The sequence below is a fragment of the Plectropomus leopardus genome, chromosome 18, assembly GCF_008729295.1.
Source record: "Plectropomus leopardus isolate mb chromosome 18, YSFRI_Pleo_2.0, whole genome shotgun sequence".
Classification (NCBI taxonomy): domain Eukaryota; kingdom Metazoa; phylum Chordata; class Actinopteri; order Perciformes; family Serranidae; genus Plectropomus; species Plectropomus leopardus.
This window is the reverse complement of record NC_056480.1, coordinates 12,235,190-12,256,857: the sequence shown is the minus strand read 5'-3', so window position 1 is coordinate 12,256,857 and position 21,668 is coordinate 12,235,190. Positions and strand designations below refer to the sequence as shown.

Below are 21,668 nucleotides of genomic sequence, written 5' to 3'. Positions count from 1 at the left end.
ACCGGATCCGGGGAGATGATTTAATGGCGGCATTTTGTTTTTGCTGACTTCACCCTTTTTCCCCCCTATTAAAACAGAAAACACAAGAGCTGGGACTGGGGCTGTGTGGGAAGTGTGGCCAAGCAGCTAAAATCTATTACTCCCCTGCTTCTTCCCCCGTCTCTTTATCCCACTGATTCCGCCACAGTGTGGGTCCGCTCCAATGCTTCCTGAGGTACACGCTCTTCCCTTTCCTCCTCCCTAACTGCTTTCTGTCTTATCCTCTTTAAACTGCACTGTGTTGCCTCCTACCCCATTTTTTAATCATTACACACTCAACACAAGCCACAAAGCCCTATGGGTGCCTTATATCTTTATTGATTACCTCATCATAGACTTGTTTAATGGAGTTGCAGTTGGCTACAAGCTGTTCTAGTGGAATTTCCGTATCAAGGTACCAATGGAGTAGAGACTGAGTTTCTGGCCGAGTCAGACGCTACAAGGCTCGAGTTTCTCCCACAGAGGTGAGGGCACAGACCTGCAGCTGAAATCGACTCTTCTCCAGGGTTGTACCCAGTTCACTGGGGCCCCCTGCTGGAAATAGAAAGGAACATGCCATATAAAGTACCAGGTGAGAGCTGTAGCGATCACTCCCCTTCCCCTCCATCGCAGCTGTGAATGAGTTGTGTCCAGACCAGCCAATAAAGGCAGCCGCTCTGACTTGGCTTTTTCCATAGGTGCGACTTCAGCAGTCTATTCATTTCTTCCCCCTCTTGTAAAACAATGGCTCTTTTCTAATGTCGCAGTGACCCGACAGTAAATCAAAAAAGTAGGAGGCTCGCAAAGTCCAATAATCTACTCCTTTCTATGGGAAGACACTGGCACACTTTGTCATGGATGAGAGTCAATGGCCGAGTGCTTTGTGTCATATTGATTTCAGTCACGTGGCCACTCCCAAGGTAATTGCATTGCCCACTTGTGATAAATTCATTGCCTTGTTTCAGTCACTTGGGCTCAGCACTACTAGAGAGAAAAGAAGTTTCTTAGGGCACACAAACCCACTGTCGATACTGAGGGCACAAAGCAGGTGGGAAGCAACAACCATCAATAATCCTGCAGGTTCTGCCTCATCATTAAGGTTATTCAGCTCAGTGCCTCATTTGTGTTTTTGATTTCTGTCATTGTTTTTGTAGTCTGGTTTGGTTTTGATAAGGAAAGGAGAACATGGGAGCCGATGCCTAAAGGGGTTCAATTCAGTCACAGAGAAGCAAATCAGAATAGGCAGAATGATAATACTCTCAACTGGTAAACAACAAATACTCACATTAACAGATTAGTTAACAATTAAAGCAAGACATATTTTTATTTATCATGCAAATGAAAAGCTGAATTAAAAAGAAACAAAACACACTCTCTTGCTCAATTCAATACACTCAGATTTTGCTTTTTTTTGTAGCTTGACCCCAACAGGGCTTTTCTGTGTGCATGCACTTTTCTTGACGCTCCCGCCACAGTTAAACCCAACGGAAAGAAATCCAACATTGACCGATGTAAGATTTTGTTTTTTATGACACTTCAAATATGAGGAAATGGTCAAGGTGTTGTAATGTAATTTTAGCTGACTTGACTATATTTTGATGAGAGGTTGGAGCTGTGAAGGAGTGAGAGGTGGATTTGAATCACAGACTGTAGCAATGCCTTGTGCGCAGCCTGTCACTCTGGCCCGCCCTTAATTATGCATAACTTTGGGCCTTAATAAAATGTAGTTAAAAAGTTAAGTTAAAAAAAAATTGCCCCCATACCATTATCATGAATGTTGAAATTAGCTACAGAGACCAAAGCTGTATGGTTTATTTTGCTGTAAAGTTGGGCATTTTAACATCAGGGTCTATTAGGATTTATTCTATTTTGGAGCCAGCCTCAAGTGGCCATTTGATGAACTGCACTGTTTGGCACTTTACATTGGCTTCATTTTTCAGCCTCAGAGGCTGCCATTTGGGTATGTTCACCAACTTAAGCCAACTTTATGGAGATATAATGCTTTATAGCAGACATTACAGAATTAGTTTGCTGACTGCTGACTCTTGTGAACTTGTACCACATTAACGCTTGTTTTAACATAATCTCATATTGCCACACATTCCCACAGTTAGAAGGGTGGGTGAGGGTCCATGTTACCATTGCAAAAGGTGCATATTTTCTTCAGTGTTATTTAGAAAACTTAGAAAACTCTTCTGTGCTAATCATTTGCCTTTGAGAATACACTGAGGAAATAAAGTCTTTGTATAAATTAACAGATAAAATCCTGAAATTAGCTTACAAATGACACATTATACAATTATAGTGTGTTATGCAGCATTATATTGGTCTGTAATAGAACGAAATACAGACTGTTTTGAATAGATAAGGTTTGTTCTGTCAGGAACCACAACACAAAACTCCAAGCATTTATACATAAATATAAATATAAATACTGTATACATAACTCATTTGACTTGGTTCACTTTGCATGAATTATCTTACTATTATTCAGGTCCAAATAGCTCATATTTAGAAACAGAACATACTATTTGATCAAACGGACTCCATCTTATATTGTGACAGCAATGTTCTCGTCAGTGCGATTTATTAAGTTGTGGTCATAGGTCACAGAATATTTCTGCAGCTTTGGTGGATAAATTGAGGCTCTTTGCGGATCCTCAAGTCATGAAGCTTTCTCTTTTTGGCACCTGGACAGCAATGTGACAGCCATTTTGAAGAGGTGGATGAGATCAAACGAAGCCAGTTTATGGGCCACAAGGCCCGCTTGGCGAGGATGGGTCTGAGGGGAGCGGAGGGGGGTCTGAGAACTTCACACAGAGATTAAATACCAGATGAAAGTGGACACGAATCGCCAACCGAGAGCAACATGTGTAGCAGACAAAAGCAATCAATCACGTCCCCTCCACAACCTCACCTCCAATAAGATTAGATCAATCAATAACCTCTCTTATGAGTGATTGGATTTTGTCTGCTTCCAAAGTGCAAGGGAGGGGGATGGGGACTGCTCAATTTTCCCAATGATTAAAGCTGGGCCAAATTGCTTTGATAACATCAAGGACCTTGCTGTGGCAGGGTGTGTAAGGGCAGTGTTGGGAGCAGATAGGCTGGTGGTCGCAGGTGACAGTGAAGAGACTTAGAACGACACTGGCTACATTTCGTAGATCAGCAAGTGAAGGTCCAAATTCATCCTCCAAGGGGCAATACTGCCAAAATTCGACTTTTATGGATCAAACACTGGCCAGAAACATCAGTTTCCTCACTGCCTACATAGTTAACCAGCCTAAAGAGCCAACCACACCAAGAAAGATATGGCTATAAATATAAAATCGTTCTACTTAGTTGTTAGTTGTTCTGACTCAAGTGAATGGCGGAGTCTATGCTTGAGCAGTATAAGACGGTGTAAGTGGCGCTAGAACTTAATTTCAGCTTTTCAGACAAATAAATGCATAATAGAAACACACAAAGTGTTAAGAAAAGTAATATTGTCACACCTGTTTTCCTTATTAAACAGAGAAATACTACTTTACACCTTGTGGATGCTCACATAGTTAATGTTCTTGGTGCGGACTGCCTTTAATACTGACTGACCGCAAAACATATGTGGTCTGTGATGTCACCCATTGTTTCTAAATTGATGTTTTTTGTGATTTACAGTTTGGTTGTCTGAGCAGTCATTTAAGCCAGAAACTATACTTTTAAACTAAAAAGTATACTTTTGTAGGGTTATCGAGCGAAGCGAGTATACTCTCCGATATAATCCAATGGCTTTTTGTTGGGTGGCTAGGTGGATATACTGTAAAATGCTAGAAAAAGACACCACTGTGCACACACATTCTTAGTCCCCAGAGGAGGAAGTCAAATTACCTAGCACCACCAACTAGCCAACTACTGCAATTATGCATTACATTTGCACTCATTTGAATTTAATGGAGTACAAGTAACCAATGAAAAGCTTTACACACACACACACATATATATATATATTTTTTCTTTCCTAGGTGATTCTAAGTTAGATTTTGCAAAACTATTTGTGTTCAAAATGCATACACATGAAATTGATATCAGTGGAATGACTATTAATTTAAAAGCAAATGAACAAGTTTCCTATAATGCTGGAATGTTCCCTCAACTGCTCCTGCAACTTTTTGCCCTTTTACACCATGAACTGGTATCCTGTAGTATTAGTTTGCATGACACAGCTAATATTATGATAGTTTTCATAATTCTGGGCTCTACCTTTCCCTTCCCTCAAAGGTCAGCGCTGTCAAGCTTTTTTGCTATCTGTCAACAGTGCATAGCATTGTGCCAGATTTCACCAAAATACAACATCAGATCTCCTTGTGTATTAACAGCGACTCTAACAACAATAGCTCTAAATGCACTGAGCACATTGCATTCCCTCAGACACTGCTGTCTGTGTTACCAGGCCCTTACGGCAGTGGACTGTTGTTCAGCCCTTAGTGTGAATGTGTGGAATTCTTCAAATGTGAAGCTCAATTCTGCACATTGTAGCCCACCTTTCATAGATAAATGAAGATTAAAAACCACATTATCACACACATAGAAAACCATGCATCTGCATCAGTGAGCAGTGCTTTAATTCAAACATCTTCCCCACGATACACAACAAACATTAAAAAAGGTTCATTAAGGTAAAGTAATTAGGGAAGCGCGTGTGCAGTCGTCACAGTCTTGCCAAATAAAAAGAGCCCTCCTGCGAGTTTGGACGGTCTTCAAGAGTCTCCAGCAGCGAAACTGAGGAGTTTGCTCCTTCCTTTTCGCCTTAGTTGGAGATTCATGCGAAATCAATTGGCGGTTTGTGTGCAACATAGGAGAATGGTCATTAGTGGAACACACACACTTTGGTCATTTGTCTTCTATTCACTAGGTGGCCAGAGGGCACTTAAAATTCCCATCGTTTTCTAGGCAGATATGCCTGCTCAGCCCATCCCAGGTCCTTTACCCTGTGTGTATGTGAGCAAGAGAAACAGAGAGAGATCCACCTGCCTTGGCATATTCGTGCTAATGTGCAGCAGCTGTTAGCTTATGCCCCTACAACTCATAAGATGCCAATTATCTATGCCAATTAAATTTCTACTCTGATTTTCAGAAATCCACCACGCTTAATGTGTAAACACTACAGGTATATTATTAGACACATTCACAGCCTTCCCTAGCCCAATGCCAGAGGGCTACGTTTAAAAAATTTATGCTTATTAGAGTTTGGCTAGGCTCTTTCTAAATGGAGGTCCCCACTGTTCTGTTGGTTGCTTTAAGGATACCTCTGGTTGTCAGAAGTTTGGCTTGAATTTGTGCTTTTTGCCATGATTTCTAGTGACCTGAAGTTACCCAGTTAATTGCTGACATGGGAGATCACGGTGGTGGGCAAAGAAACATGAACAATCAGACAGTCACACAGTTTAGAAAGTTTGTTAATTTTTGATTCATTTCTTCCTAAGTTGCCCTTTGCATTCTTAGCGTGTTTTAAAAAAAGAACATAAAACTAGGCCAAATTATTCAAGTTTCAAAGGGTTAAGGCGCCAAAACTACTTGGTTAGGTTGAGAAAAGGATTGTGTTTTCAGTTAAAATAACTCTGTATGCATAAGTATGTTGTGAACATGAATTGATAGTGTAAAGGACATAGGTACCTAAAGTTAAAAGAAGTCAACATGACTTATAGTTTCACACAGGACATGAACAGCTGTCTCCTGGGGTCCTGTGTGTGATCCCACCTCTACGTGGACTTTCTCGCACTTTCAGCTACCTCTGAGGTTGTAATATTAACCCACCACCCATTGCATGTTGTTGTTGAACCAGGGAATTCATGTGTTAAGAGTTTGTGGTCATTTTAAGTCTTACTGTGAGATGAATCACACAAATCGCAGTAATGCCACCTTGTGCGGAATTTGTATGCTGGAAAACGTTCTTTTCTTTCCCCCTGAATTCAAATTGTTACTGTCAGACAGGTCAGTATCCTTACAAAATAGCTGTAACTATATCCACATAGAGCATTTGAACCTATGTTTACCGCTGTAGGTGTTAGAAAATTAATTGTCAATCTTTAACAAAATTAGTCCATCTCAATGACAGAAATTCACTGTTGTTTTGGTCACTGTCCTAACAGAAAGACGTTTAACATAAAGTGAACGAACTACAGAAAGGATCCTCAGCAAGCTGTTGACTCCTGAGGCAAAGTTGCCATTTGCCATATTGAACATGTCTGCAGAGCCATCAGATCTGATAGCATCAAACTGCCTAATTCCTTTCAGCACACGCATCCAACACAGAGCTGGCTTCATTGTTGAGGACTCATAATTGATATCCAAACATTTGCTGCCATAAATCATGCCTAGACAGCTTCTTGGACAGAGTGTATAATGTGATTTCATGATATTCATCCTGAAACCACAGCATGAGAAGACAGAACAATCTCAACAAAATGAAACTGAATCAGTGTTGAGGAGCAGTGATCACCCGCTGATCCAATAAATCCTGTTCATTTTTTTGACGGAGGCGAGGAGAGTGGATCAGCAGCTTCCTGAATGCCTCAACTCTACAGGAGTGATAGCTATGTGTCTGTTAAGAAGAAAATAGAGTGAATTTCCTGTAGAATAATTTATTGGAATATCTTAAATATGGTTTCAGTCAATTGTTTAGCCACTTTCCTAGATAGATAGATAGGTACTTTATTGATCCCGAGGGAAATTTAAGAGATCCATGTGTAAGGTATGCTATTTTTCACGCTTTAACACGCTTCCTTAAAGGGTCTTTCAGTACAGTCAACACTGAACAAGACTCTATAAGGTGGCCAGAATGGTACAATTAATTTGTATGAACTGAAAAGACACTAAAATAGCAACAGCTATTTCTAAGCCCATACTCTGCGAATAAAGGGTTATGCCATGATCAATGACATCAACCACCTCTGACTCAAAAGCTCAAACATTCTTAAATATGCATAAATTTAAGCCTCAGTAAAATTTACACGTTTAGAAAAAATAAAAAATTAAACTCCTTTTCAGTTTTAATGAACGAGTAAATTAGCAATAGAGACTACAACATATTTTGCAGTAGGTTGTAACCAGGCTGTTTATTTCTTCAGTAAAGTTGCCATTTTAACCTGGGGATAGATGGGGATTGACTCGCCTTTGGAGCAAGCCTCAAGTGGTTGATCCAGGAATTGCACGTTTTGGCATTTTGGGTTAGCTTCACTTTTAAGCCCCAGAAGTTGCCACTTGGCAAAAAGTCAGATTATCAGCAATGTTACTGCAATTCATTCAGTTCAAGTCTGTAATACATTTCGTGGCAATCCATCATTTCACTCATTTCGTTTCGTTTTACGCAAAAATCCTATAACCATATAATTTAACAAAGGTTTGGGCCAATCCACCCAATAGTTGTTGACATACCCACAGAATAAGTAAAAACTTTGACCTTTTGGTGGCGCTAGAGGAAATATCAGGGGATCACCAAAGCTTCTCATGAATACAAAATGTTAATTCATCCAATAGTCGCTGATACATTCGGCCTTGACTGAAGTACTGAAATAGACCTCATGTTGTAGCTCACACAGCTGTTCCTTTCTACCTCCTCTCGCTGCCTCTTTGAGCAGGAAACAGGCCTATTTTGCCTGCCGCTTATAATCACTACACTATGAGCACCTTCATTCATTAGAGAGTGGCTGCACTGAGTAATATGTAACGAGTTGGACAGAAACCCACCCTGCAGGAACTCTTACAACCCCACTGCCTGTATAGACTGTGACTTTATTTTACTCTAACCAACAAAAGCCAAAGTCATTTTGTGTGCAGTAAATAAAGCAGCAGTCAAAGTTTCTCTTTCACAGTTTTCACATGTCCCAGTTTACAATATATATTTATGTTGAACTAAAAGCCCTTTTGGCTATATTCCAGTGCAGTACATAATTACACCTTGGGACACCTTCATATTAATTTATTTTTTAACTCATTTGTAGAACAAGCAAATTCATTTTCTTCTTTTTTATTAACTGATGTCCATGAATCACTGGTCAGCAGAGCTAGTGAAACACCCAACAGCAGGAAACAACTGAGGGAAGTCAATACTGTATTGATACACAATACATTAAAAGCACAGCTGTGTCTGAATCAGGAGAGATTGGCCTGTGACTGTTGCACAAGGAAGGCAGACTTTTCTTTTAATCATTTATGAGACTGACTGCCCTTCAACAAGCTCCCCCTGCCTGGTAAACACACACTCACTCCACAATTAGAGCCAATTATGCCCTGATCAATGAAGGAGATTCACATTCTCCAATGAAAATCTGATAACAGCTTAACAGCCAGGGAGGTCAACCTGAACCCTCCCTGTTCGTCTCTATTACTGGGGAAAGAATGATGGCAAGAGGGGTTTGAAGACAGGGAGAAAAACGCAGAAAGACAATAGTGACAAGTGTATCTGCAGGGTTGAGACAGACTTTAAGACGTTAGTATGGTAGAGTTTAAGATCAATTTCTAACCTGTGAAACTACAAAGGAGCGTTGTTCTAAGAATACAGCACATGTGACGCCTACTTTTCCTGAATTCAGTAATCACATTACAGTTACTGATCAAACTTTTATGTCATTACTTGTGTAATGTGACTTCATGCATTATCTGCGTAATGGGCAAATTGAAAAACTCAAACTTGCCAACAGCTAGTGTGCCTTCGGAGAGGCTCTTGTGCTGACTTTGAGGAGGAGCAGTAGCTCCTACTCATGAGCAGCAAGAGAGAGCCCCAGTAATCATTCTTAAAATCCGGAAATCCGCATTTCAGCATCTACCCTCGCCTAAAAGTCTGAGTTTTTGATGAGGAGACTTAAATCAGGTCTGTAGTTAACACAAGCTGAATAGTTTCTTTATTGCATTCTTATCCTCCGGGATGCAGACACTGAATAACTAATTGTCAAAGTTGTAATAACGTAAACAGTCTTTTTTAAATAGGAACATCTTTCAAAAAACAATTTTCTGAAACAAAATTCCCAAATATAATAAACATGACAAAACAACAACACATACCTCATGGCCATTGATTTTGTTTACATAGAATTGCATTTTGGATTTTGATACAAAAAATGAGTACATATTTGAGTGCTGGCATGAAGTCACATGACCTGAGCAGCTGACCCATCTCCTCCTTCAGCCTTTCTCATGACATAAAGTGCACCCATGTAATGCCCCTCCCAAATGACATGATACAGAAACCATTTCATTCAGTAAATGAGGGATGTTCTAAATCTATTCAACTCCTGGGTATAACCATCTCTCAGTGTGTCCTCTCTGTTGTGCGACCCTTGTTACTTCACCTGAGGACACAGAGTCAGTCCAGCTTTAGGAGACACGACAGGCATTTATCTGACACTAACAAGGCCTGTATTTATCTGGCTGCTGATATGAACCATTGGACAGTCAATGGCTGTGTAAGGTCAAGGGAGTGGAGTGATTAGAGGGACTTATGAATGCATTAACAAAGTCTCATGACTGACAACTAGCTGCCTTGTCATCATCCATCATAGCTCCTGAGCTCGCCTCATCATTGTAGGGAGACGGGGGCTTTATTTATGTGAGACGTAACACGTGCCCTTCCTGTCTGTGCCTCAGGTGTGACGAGTGCCGGCTCTGCTATCACTTCGGGTGTCTGGACCCCCCGCTGAAGAAATCCCCCAAGCAGACAGGATACGGCTGGATCTGCCAGGAGTGTGACACATCCTCCTCCAAGGTGAGTGTTGACTGTATGTGTGCATTTCTGAGACAGCAGTGGAAGAGGGGGGTTCAGTTGGGGAAGGGCTGGCGTTCTCTAACATCTCATCATCGTGAGACTATTGAAATAAGATATGCGTATGTCATGATGTTTTTTATTCATTCTTGTACTTATTTGTTCAAAATTTTATCATTCAACCTTTTATTTATCACATGAAATCGTACACAGTACCCTTTGTTTGTAATTGAACCCCCTGCTGGAGATTCATAGTACTGTCTGTAACAACTAATTTCCCGAAGTTTAAACTTAGCGTTATTGACCAGGCTAAAAAGAAAAAAAAAAGGTAAGAAAAATATTTTAGGTTTTTTAAGAGCCACATTTTCAACAACCAAATCACATTTTAAGTCCCAGGAAATGTGGTATTTTGCACTGTGCGTTAAGAACATTGCACATTATCCTAGAAAAGATAACAATTCACTAAATAAAAGTAAACAAATACCATTTATCTGTGTATTTAACGGCCCAACTCATCTCCATTCAAATACCACACACACACTCATGCTGTCACTTTCATGCATCAGTGTGCACCAAAGTGAGACACAAACACACACACCAAGTTACAGAATTTTCAATATCTCCCGTGCGCCTAACCAATGACAAGACTAAGTGCCTCCCTCATCCAGCCTATAGCGACAAGTGTGTGTAAAGGCTCATCCAAACTTCCTGCCCTCCTTGGACAGCTGAGAACTTGTACTGAACAGGTGGATGTGTGTGAGAGACAGAGACAGAGAGCCTCTGACGATCAGAGACGCCGCTTTCACATGCCGATCCAAACTCCTCCCATTTTCCTGTGGGTATCTTCATAATAACTTTAATTGTTCGGTATTTCTGGTACCGGCTGGCGAGGTTATCAGCGTTTAATAGACTTGTAATCTGATCGTGCACATCCCTCATACCGACTGACAACGTTGTTACTGTCATTTGATTGGTGCGATATTTGTGTGGACGGGCCTCGTTTCATTATTCCAGCATGATGATCCACAATGCCAGCCTTGTTGTTTAACCATGTAAATTGCATAAATTAGCTACTTATCTATAGTTACAGGTACAGACAAAACGTCTGTAGCTCCTTTTTTAATAGCTAAACCAACTGAATAAGATATTGTATTTTCTTTCGGAGTATCAGTGTAACTACCAACAGAGGTGGCTTTGCAGCCACTTTGCCACTGTTGGTACATGTGTTGTTGGCTCACTGGAATAACTTACTAGAACACTTAGTGGAACTGGGCCACCATTACTGTTATCGGTTTCACCTGTGCTTTTCCTATTATGACAAGTCAAAAAGGCCTGTTGGAAATATTGTAGCAGTCGAGAAATTGCTGAGAAGTGTACAAAGTTCTGAGGTCATTGATGGAGCTACCTGACAGCCTGGTCTTTTTGCCATCACTGAAACTGGACTCATGAAAAAGAGACAACTAATGCTAGTTAGATTCTGTCCTTTCTGTAGGACTAGCATGGTGCTGACGGAGCACAGAGCTTGACACCAACTCAGCAGTGTTGAAATAGCGTGCACAAAATATAATGTCTATGGGAATCAGTACCAGCATTAGCAGGCAATTCGAACCAGCTTCCATTTTTTCAGTGGAATATGTTGTCTATAGCTGTCCAAATGACTGTCCATCTCTAAAATAGATCCATAAAAGCAGGATTTAATTTTCATCAGATAATACAAGAAAATGAACCTGGAAAACTACTTTTTTTCCCTCTTTTTGTTTAGTCATTTGCTTGTTTTTATTAAATTATATTGCAATAAAAGGTCACATTTGGCCACTTCTCAACGTAATTGATAAATGTATCCCCATTTCTATCTCTCTAGAAACTGGTAGCCTGCCCCGTGAAAAATACGGGCTGATTGATGCTGGTGCAGGAGAAGTAATTTTTAAAAGCAATAGTAACAATGCTGAATCACAAGAACAGAACATTCAATTATCAAGAAAGGTCTAATGAAATTTTAAGTGGATCCGATAAGAAATTCAATAAGAAACCTTTTAGTTTCATCTTTATCATGTATGTTTATTTGTAGTATGTTTTTGCATCAATGAACAATTTTAGTGCTATGTTTTTTTTTTTATTTGACATTCAGTATTGTATATTCACACAGACCATAAATATTTGGTATTTTAAGTAAAACTGATGAATGATGAATTTACTCCAACTTCAGCCAACCTGACAGTTTGATCTTTGACATAATTGAGTTATAATGGTCACACAGATATAAGTACACATGAAGAAAAACTGAATATGAGCATCAGTCCAGGCAGCATGCTCTAGTATCCGATGTGACGTCTGTCTTTTTACATTCATAATGTGATTTCCAGTTAGTTCCAGTTTACTGGGATTCTACTCTACCTGTTATCCCTCAGCACAGTTCTGTTGAGAAGAATTTTAAGCTACAGTTTTAAATATTGGCTGTTTCAATTGATTGTTTTTACCATAGACTGACAACATTACAGTTACCCAGAAGTAAAGGCAAAACATCGCCCCCTAGTGGCTGGCTGCAGTATAGGTCATAAATTCCACCCACTTCAAGTTAGTGGGTGGGACATGGGCCAAGCTTAAAACTCAAAGTACACATCAAATACATTTTTCTCAAAGAGAGTTTGTCATTTTCGATATAGTTTGTTCAAGCATTTGTTTTTCTGATATAAAGTAAACCAAGATTTTGCTTCTGTGTTTCTTATGTTAGCCTATACGGTAAGCTAAAAAACTTGTTTTAGCTTACCGTTTAGGTTTACTGTAACAGGAGATCATTTGTTATTAGCCATGCGGCATTGTGTCAAATGGACAAGTTTGCATGACATCACCTACCAGTGGTAGGCATTATTATTATTATTATTATTATCACCATTATTATTATTATTATTATTATTATTGTTATTATTATTATTATTATTATTATTTTATACGGTACCAAACTGGTTAAGAGGCACAAACAGAACAGAGTTGGTCTGCACAAGTTCTTTATAATCAAATCTCAAAAAGTCACAAAGGACATTTTAGTTTCAGATCTCATAACTCAGTTACAATATTCTAATATTATACTTTTATTTTGTAGACCTTTAGCAGTAAAGACAAAGAAACCGGTCTCTGTGGCTCTCCGTCCCGTCAGCTCTGCATCGTCTTGCCCCCTCTTAACTTTCCTTTCTCATTCCCTCTGGAGTATCTTTTCCCTGTGAAGTTGCTCCCATCCTCCTCCCCCTCCCTCCTACTTGTTAACATCAATGGGAGAACCAATGGCCTTCGTCTCCATCTGTCCCAGAGCACGTCGAAATTTCACTGGTGACAGAAGAATAATGTTTGCTGTGGTGACGTGACAAATTAATGTGAACGTTTTTCTCTTCATTCCTTTAGCAAGCAAAGATCAATCATGTTCAGTAACTATGAGTTTGTTCAAAGCATCTGTTATACCAATCTGTTTATGTTCTACTTAGGAAAGTACTTCATAGATAGGTTTAAGGAGTGAATAGTTTTTGCTTCTGGAGGATTTTTAGTATTCGATTTGAGTTCGTCCGGCACATTGAAGAGGTATGTTTAAGCAACAAATGGATGAAAGAAGCCAACACGTGTATGCCACTTCTAATGTTGCAGGGTCTACATTTTGAGAGGCAGTTAAAAATGTGACATTTTTGAGAACGCATGGTGTACAGACCTTTTAAGGCGCAAGGTGCTCAGAGTGTCTCAGTAATAGCAAGTGTGGGGAGATAATTGACTGCACTAAGGGCATCTAAAAAGCACTCTGAGATGAGAGCTGTATTTAAGGAAACTTTTATTATCTGCTTTTAAATGCCAAGCCATGCACCGTTTTTGCCTGTGGGGGGAGAATGTTTCTTAAATGCCAGCATTAAGTGCAGAATATTACCTGATCGTTGCGACTGAGATTCAGCTGCTGGCAGAGATAGCGGACGGTCGACCCCTCTGCCTGTCAGCCTGCTACAAAGAATGGTGCAGGAAGTGATTTGTCAGAGCTCCCCGCAGCCACTGCTCTTATCTGAGAGGGAGATGTATGACATCTGAGGGAAGAGGTACGCAGGAAACGGTGCAAAGTATCTTACAGTATGTGATGCTGACCGCAGTTTTGGTTGAATGTCTTGTTTGAAAACCAGTCTGTTTGTGCGTTGCACTAAATATATGAGAGGTTTGCTAGTATGTTAGTATAACTTGAACAGCAAACCGCTCTGTTTGAGTTCCAAAAATTAAGGTCTGAGCCATACCAAGTTGATCCACATCTTAAGACAAAAGTATTAATACATGTGCAACAATAAGACTGCTGTCCTGTGGAGAGGCGAGACGGAATAAATCATACAAATGAAGATAACAGCTTGTTAATTATTGTTCAGTCATGGCATATGTCATTTTAGATTGACTAATCGTTTGCTTTTGGTTTATCCAGCAAGGTAAATAGCTGGAAAATCAAAGAACTTCATCGCATTAATGCAAAAATTATACACAAAGACTAAGGCCCTGTGTCTGCCAAAGCATTTTTTTCCCAGCTGAAAACACCAGTGCCCCTCAGGAAACGCCAAGCTAGGACTGTTTGGTGGTGCAGCGTTTTTTCAGCAGGGACGCTTTGCTTTGTCATTTTAATTCACTTCATTAATTAGCTCACATGGGAGTCACACATCCAAGCTTGTCGCTATTTTTTGTTTCGGTTTTTCTGTCGCTGTCTTTCATGAATGTAGCGCAGTAGAGTAGCTAGCTATATGTGGGTACATGACATTACAATCATAATTCTGAAAGCTCTGATTAGTTGAGTCAAGCTTTTCCAAGGTCATAAAAAACCTGGAAAAGTCACTGTATTTCACAATCACTTTTTCCAGGCTTGGAAAAGTCATGGAATTTTGTTGTGTATAAAAAAAATGTTGCAGTAATCATCCGTAGATAACCTTCTACATGATGTTATCTAATGGATTTTTTTTTCTGTTGCTGACAACGTAACAAAGCGTAATATGAATTGATGTGTGACAGTGTTTTGTTGACCATCATGTACATTTCTTTATTTTCCTTCCATGTTTCATCTCTCCCGCCATGTATGCCAGCAAGCTAAAATTATTTTTGAATAGAGGTTGAATTTGAAATGTATATATAAAAGGTTTGGTCTGTGATTCAGATGTATCTTAGACACATTGTAGGAAACAGCCCTTCACACAAGTGATTTTGTTAATGTCTGTTTGTCTCATGTTGTCTTAAATTCCGTCTGTGACGTCCTGATTAATGACAAAGTATCTATTTGATGATGATTTGTCCCTGTGATTTGCTTGTTTTGTTGAGATGTTTGTAGAGCGGTAGTAATTACAGAGGAGCTGCTGGTTTACAGTGTTGCAGGAAAATGCAGGAGCTGACCGTCGGTGCCGTTGCAGGCATGTTTCTGTTGTGCAAAGGAGCAATAAAAGGCTTTATTAGACAGGCTTGAGTTCATTATAAACGCTGTGTTTCTGTCGGCCTGCTCGGCTTAGATAAACCTCGCTCCGACCAAGGCCACATCCCTCCCGCTGTCGCCCCAGGCCACTTGCTGAATTGATTTCAGTAGTAAAGCGACAGTGTTGCCGTAATATACGGATGGCCTTTAATTCAAGCCTGTTACCGTGCCAAGGGGTGCTTGTTTAAGACTTTATTTACACCCTTGCAGCGCTGCCTGGCATGCTGGGCTCCACGGTGAATCAGACCAGAAGATTTGGATAAAAGGTTTGAAATGCCAAAAGCTCTTAAAGTTGCTCAGGCAGTGTTTAAAGTACTCAACTGTGAACTTGTGTGGGATGCAGTACTTAAACTGCACTCAAGACTTGTTGTCATCAAAAGGATTTCAACTGTTGAAATTACTGTCCGTAAAAGTTTCATTTTCCTCACTTCCTACGCAGCCATAGGTCTACGCCTACTCAGCAAACAGTTTGAAGTTCTTTCATGACCTCAGACTATTCAGCCCTGTTTATGTATATATGACAGTTATGTGTTTGTTTTCCTATGAGGTGTTTATGAAGCAAACGTACCTTAAGCACTAGTAATTTCTGATGGTTTGCGGCAGTGTTCGTTTGATGTCATCCCCAATTCAGAGGAAGATTACCTTTACACGCTGGGCCATCAATCAGAAGCTTCATCACTTGACCTGTGAAAGACTGTAATTAAGTTAGCCTAATTAACTTAATGAAGTGTCACACATGGCTGCCTGTACTATATTGGGTAAATTGGAAGAAAAAATAGGCATCATTACTCATCAGATGTTATGGTATTTAGAGAGAGCAGAGGGAACGATTTTTTTTTACCAACTCCTCGTCCAGTGGGTGTCTATTTTAGTGGAAAAATCTAACCTTTAGCCTGTTTTTATTTTCCCAATGAGGCATTTTTCATTAGCACTCTGATTGGTTTAATCAGTATCATTGGTGCATTTATGGAGTGGAGATAAATCCCCGCCTGTGATTTGAATTTGTTGTTCTCTACATTCTCTTATCTGTATTCAAGTAGAATCTAAATGCCGCGAGGACTGCGCGATCAATAAGCCCAACAGTCGAGGCTTTTACTCAAGCGTATGAGGTGCTTACAGCATGATAACCTCATCAATGAAGGTTGTCTTTTAGACATGGCCAAAGTTTAACCGCAGTTTAATGTGATTTAAAGGCAAGCAGGGGCAGCTAAACTAGCCTGCAGGGAGCATGGGACATGGTCAAGGGTGGCCAGGCGGGACGCCAAAGACAAAGAGAAAATCAATGGTTAGGAGTCACCTCAATCACTTTAACTAGGCGCTACAGACGCCCATGCCCCTCTCAGGGGCCAATTTGTGGAGTAAACAGGAGTGTGTGATTGCTGCCGGGGTCCCCAGCGGCCCCAGCAGTCCATTTCTCTGGACCTGGCTCATTCTAATAACCCTCTTAGCGGAGAGCGTACATGAGGCCACTTTTCGGACCCCCTCTGTATTTTATGGTCATAAACAGTCTAGCAGACACTTTTTATCGGCCTTCGTTAAGATAACATTCCCACATGTCCCTGGCTCCTGCTGCGTAGGCAGAAAGCATGCCATATCCTCCAATAAATAAACAAAATAAACTTTAGTTTAACATTTCTTTCTGTGAGCACATAGCAGTTGGGTACCTTGAGATTTTTTTTTGGCCTATACTTATGTTGAGGGCTGACATAAAAAGATCCAATGAGCATGAGACTAGCACTAATAGACATGAGACTTGAAATATACTTTTCTTTTTTAAATACATTCATTCCAGCGAGACCATTTTTGTTTTCTTTACAAATGATTATTGGTCAAGCACAGAGGCTGGCTTGGAAAGAGCACATAATGCAGACAACAGAAGTTTCATCAAGTACTCTTTGTTGCTACAAGGTAGCGTACATGCTACAACACAAATGCTCAAAAATGTTTGGGAGCCTATTGTAAGTACACTTCATAATGATTGAATATGTTTGAGTAGGTTGCCTTGGAATCATTATCATTTGCCATTGCTAACTATTTAAATCCATATTCTTTAATTTTGAAAAAGCATGTTTACATAATTTATTTTGGAAAAAAACACACATTTTAAGTGCAGGACCTGTAACAATCAACAACAGGATTAAATCTACTTTCAGTGTCGTGCAGGCTCGTTTTCAAAAAAAAATCTCTTATTATATATCACTCCTCGATAAACATTAATTAATTGACAAATACATGTAGAAAAACAAAACAAATGAATGAACAGAATATTTTACATTGTTTGTAGTTAAATGCAACATGGAAATACAGCAAATGCTGCTGGATGGAGCAGCGAATGACAGCAACCCTGCCGCGTGATCACGGAGAACAGTGTTAAGAGTGTCATCCTCGTTACACTTGTGAAAGTTGAAAACTACATCTTCCGCCATCAAACTGACCAAATGAATTGTAGTTTATCATTTGTGTGAGCCATACGCTAACTAGAATGTAGACACAACAGTTAACTTAATTTTTAGAAATGAATATAATACCAGTGCTGTGTTAATTTATGTTTCACAAGTATGGACAAGAATGCAGACTGAGAAAGCCCCAATTAATTAAATGAATATTTCATGATGGATTTTTTATGTATACTTCTATAGTCGGTGTGGTGAAACTTAGGGAGTACGTCACATATGGCTCCGTACAAGGAATCTGTAGTGTTTTACCTCTGTGGTGGTTTGCATAAACCAGGCCTCGTCATTTATAATTGTGTGCTTGTAGTGAATGTTTTGGGGAACCCGCATCAAATTTTCATTGTAGATCTCATTATGCCATGTAAAACACATTCACCACTTAGTCACAAGCCTCATCCTCTTTGTTTTCATTTTACAAGACATTTTCTCTTTGACATGTTGTGTGTTCACAGCCTTGTTCAGAGATAAAGCCCAGATACAAAACCACTTTTCCCACAGTGCCCGAGCACTCAGACCCATTTATGATTCTCCGCTTTATTCTAAATGCTTCAAATTGAAAACAGAGCGAACGCAGCTCCTCTTTTTCCCAACCGTATATCCTCTTCCAGGAGGCATCTGTAGTTATCTGACGAGGCGATAAAAAGAAAAACCTGCTTGTGAATTTTACCTCTGATTAAATTAGGCGTCGCCTGGTAACTTCACCACGGTATCAGTCATGCCTCACTAAAATGGAAATACGTTTCTCATGGAAAAAGAAAAAACGGGACATTATAGAATGCCCTTTGTAATAAATGAAATGGGAATTGCAAATATGCGCAGTCATGAAATTTAATTGTGCTCTCTGGTGACTGGTTTGTGAGTGCTGAGGAGCAGAGGTGCAGGAGAGGCGCTGGGGGCAGAGGTGGTTAAATGTAGCGCGTAACGCACTGCCTGAACAGGCTAATGAAGCCGCTGTTTATGACCCGCTGCAATTGTGTCATCTCTTGAATGGCAACAAGATGCCAGCGCACATAGAGGCAGTCACGCAGATACATGGAGCTGTACACACACACTACAGAATGTGCTTCTATCAAACGTGGTATTGTCTTTAGTGGATTTTATTAATATAATTAATGTTTGTTTTATTAGAGAAAAATGAGAGATATGCACAACTAAAAGTCTTCTCTAGTGCTGGGAAGAGGCTACATACGCTATAAAATATGGCAAGATGATTTTACTGAAACAAAAGAAAAATCCAAGAAACCGATTGCCTTGAAAAATGTAAGTAAATACAATTGTTAATTTTAAATTCAGTTAAATTTACCTAATTTTTTGAAGTTGAACAACTGTTTTTCAAACATGTTAACAAAACAGAAGCTGCAGGTCTCCAAACCTCATCAGTGGCAAAATCCTCATTTTGATGATCGAGTTAAGTCATGATTTACTGAAGTTGCAAACACTTTGACAGAGAGTAATTTAATGTGTTATTTTTTAGGTTTCAACAATTCAACAAATTCACAATATTAAGTAAATACAGCTAAATTCTGAGTAAACTTAAACGTCTGGGTTTTAAACTGATTTTTTTTTTTTTTTTTATAAATTAGGGTTTAATTTAAATTGTGCAACACTACTGACTCTCAATTCACATCTGGTTTCATTATTCAAACCGGTGTATGCTTGTTTACACAGACTCTAATTTAACGAAGGCTTTCCCTTTATGCTTGAAGCTTTGCACAAAAATATGCATGACTGTGCTGTTATCTGTGTAGCTGAACATTTATCTAACTGCGAGGGCAGTGAATCCATCAAAGGTGAGAGGACACTATAAAGCGGAGCCTCTTCTGCATACAGACATTGTGCAGTGTAAGACACACTCATAAATAAATACAGTGAAAGCAGAAAACATGATAAGAAAATCAGTCACACTAATTAACTGCTAATTCTTTTGAGGACTGCATAAGCTTGATAAAGGGAGGCAAAGCTTATTAAAGTACATGCTGCGTTGTATATTATGATTCCTTTACAGCATAAATTTAATCCAAGTTTATGAGGTTGATTGGTGTATGGCTTGCAGATCTGTTTGTGTGTGTGTGTGTGTGTGCGCACGCTTGCGTGCTCAGGGGGGTGCAATTAATGGTGCAAGCAGTAGGGTGTTAGGCTGAGCAGTCTAAGCGCTGGACTGTTTTTTGTTGCGACCCAGGGCTATGTCTGAGCCGTCCTCCTCCTCTCTCTGCATCACATGACAGAGACGATGCTCCGCTCCTGCCCTTTTAAACGCGACCTCAACTCGAAAGAAAAATGTGGCATTTCATTATCATATATGTATATGTTAGTGCCAGAGGGCCCGTCAGCCTATGTGAAGTTCACAGTGAAAACAAACCTGCTCTCCTCTCCTCTCTCCTCGTTCCCCCCAGAGGGAATTGATGGAGATATCCCACAATGCCAGAGCCCATCAGCTCCTGCAGGCCCAGCGGAGGGGGAGTGTCTGCCTCTTCGCTCTTCACAAAAGCAAACGTCTCTAGCAGGGGCCACTGATGCAAAACACAGCTTCTTACCTCAGCCTCTGTAGTCCAGAGTGAGAGAACAGGAAGAGACAGAATAATGCTGCTTCAAGTCTCCTCGTTCACATCTTCTACACACAGATGATATCAGGTCTAGAATAATTAATATGGATGTATGTTATTAATGGTGGATATTTTGTTCACCATTAAAGTGATGAATAAGATGCATTATTATTGATTACATGTTTACTGTAGTATTCAAAAATTTTTAAAAAAGAATCTTTGTGTCAAAGATGTATACAAATAACAAGGAATAGTAAAACACTGAACAGCCAATTGTTTTATCATTATCATCACTATTATAAGTATTAGTATTAGTATTATTCATATTATTTATCCAAAGTCCTCACTGAAAATGTTTCAGTCAGTGAAAGCATCTCTGAACAATGTATAGATGCATTAAGTGAAAAGAAAATATACATATATAAAAGAAAAACAATAGAATTTAAAGAAAACCCCCAAATAAATACACATACAGATATAAATGAAAAGCACAGGCTCACTTTAATTCAGGAACTACAGAAGAGATGGTTTATCGTTGCATTTTGATATAATGATGTCATTTAGCACAGGCTCTGTCAGCATTATCTTTGTTGTAAATACCTACTGACAGTGTGTAAAAAATCAAATATTGTACCACATCTCCTATGAATGCAGACAAAATACATCTGGATTAGACATGCAGTTTATTAATATTTATACATAGAAAATTCAGGAACATTTTTTTTGTATCAATTATAGCCATCAATAATAAATGTTAAATTCACAGTTAATAAACTTAAAATACTTAACTGTAAAAACCAACTGGGTGGCCATTACAAAATAGTAATGTTTATAAATGCACTTCACAGTATTAACATTTCACAGCATATTATAATCAGTAGTGGACACTATTATAATTGCCCTCCAAATAATGTCTATGGACCATTTACAAAATTATTAACTATTAACAAATACTGAATATAGTATAAAATGTTATAATTTGTGCAATAATACACGGTTAAAGACAACAAATTATTGCATTACTAATAATTATATTATAACATTATTGATTATCATGTCATTGTCAGAGTTTAAAAAAAAAAGACTATTGATAATTAACTATCAATTGACATTAAAAGAAAAAAAGTTAGGTTCTGTTTGCACTTTGTAATTATGGGGTAGAGATTTTTGACTGACAGGGTAAAAATAGATTTGAATTATTTAAGCATTAGGATTCAACATAGCAGAATGTGTAAAAGTGAAGTGAGATTCTGAGTTTTCAGTGAGATTCTGAATACTTCCTTTTTGTTGGCAAGTGTGTAAAACTGCACTGCTTGAAATTTTTATTTTGACAATCAGTCACATGGCTTAGTTTAATGTGAAAGAGGCGCTCATCCTCACCAACACTGCAGTTCATCTCACTCTGCAGAGGCTATTAGCCTATGAGCTCGTTTTTAGCTCATTGTTTTGGTTTTCCA

The 21,668-nt window shown here is 39.2% G+C and overlaps 1 protein-coding gene across 2 annotated transcripts in view; it reads left to right on the top strand.

The window, feature by feature from the left end:
* The window catches only part of phf14 (PHD finger protein 14), a 71,552-nt gene that overhangs the window by 44,669 nt on the left and 5,215 nt on the right, over window positions 1–21,668 (top strand). For both annotated transcript variants that reach the window (XM_042506374.1, XM_042506373.1), the window contains exon 17: window positions 9,640–9,757. In XM_042506374.1, the coding sequence (XP_042362308.1) occupies window positions 9,640–9,757 (118 nt within the window). The remainder of the gene's footprint in view (window positions 1–9,639; window positions 9,758–21,668) is intronic.